Source organism: Apis dorsata, unplaced genomic scaffold, assembly GCF_000469605.1.
Source record: "Apis dorsata unplaced genomic scaffold, Apis dorsata 1.3 scaffold_73, whole genome shotgun sequence".
Classification (NCBI taxonomy): Eukaryota; Metazoa; Arthropoda; class Insecta; order Hymenoptera; family Apidae; genus Apis; species Apis dorsata.
In genome coordinates this window covers 1,398,246-1,398,757 of record NW_006263371.1, presented here as the reverse complement: position 1 = coordinate 1,398,757, position 512 = coordinate 1,398,246, and the positions used below count along the sequence as shown (strand labels likewise).

At 35.7% G+C, this 512-nt stretch overlaps 1 protein-coding gene across 4 annotated transcripts in view; it reads left to right on the top strand.

Annotated features, from left to right (window-relative positions):
- Positions 1 to 512, top strand: part of LOC102677690 (serine-rich adhesin for platelets-like) — a 59,259-nt gene that overhangs the window by 53,069 nt on the left and 5,678 nt on the right. For 3 of the 4 annotated variants that reach the window (XM_031515500.1, XM_031515499.1, XM_031515502.1), the window contains one exon: positions 333 to 501. In XM_031515500.1, the coding sequence (XP_031371360.1) occupies positions 333 to 501 (169 nt within the window). The remainder of the gene's footprint in view (positions 1 to 332; positions 502 to 512) is intronic. The other variant, XM_031515501.1, reaches the window with a different exon arrangement.

Below are 512 nucleotides of genomic sequence, written 5' to 3'. Positions count from 1 at the left end.
CCCCCCAATTTATCATATTTTTAATGAATTATTTTTGAAAATTTTATTACACTTTTTTTACGTCATATACATAATGAAATTTGTTTCGTTTGAATCTTTACGTGTTTTTGTGATGTGTTGATGTCATCCTTCTGTCGCTATATTTCCTTAAAAAATTCCTATTATCATATCACTTATCGTATCGCGTTAAAACTTCTTACAAAAAGATCTTATAATTTATTAGTGTATATAATTTAAATTAAAATAAGATTCAAGTAAAAGGCGTTGAAACGAGTAAATCGTGACCCAAAAAAAGAGCATCCCCGAATAATCACCCTGTCCTTCACCATGAGACTTGGTTTCAGACGAGATTATGGACATAAAGTTCCTCTGTCTGAACGGGACCGTGTTCGATCAGGAAACCAGGGTTTGCGAGAGGGTTGACGAGGTCGATTGCAGCAAGAGCGAGCGATTCTACAACCTGAATTTGGAACTCTATGGAAACAACGCGGTCACTCTCAGGTGAGATTCAG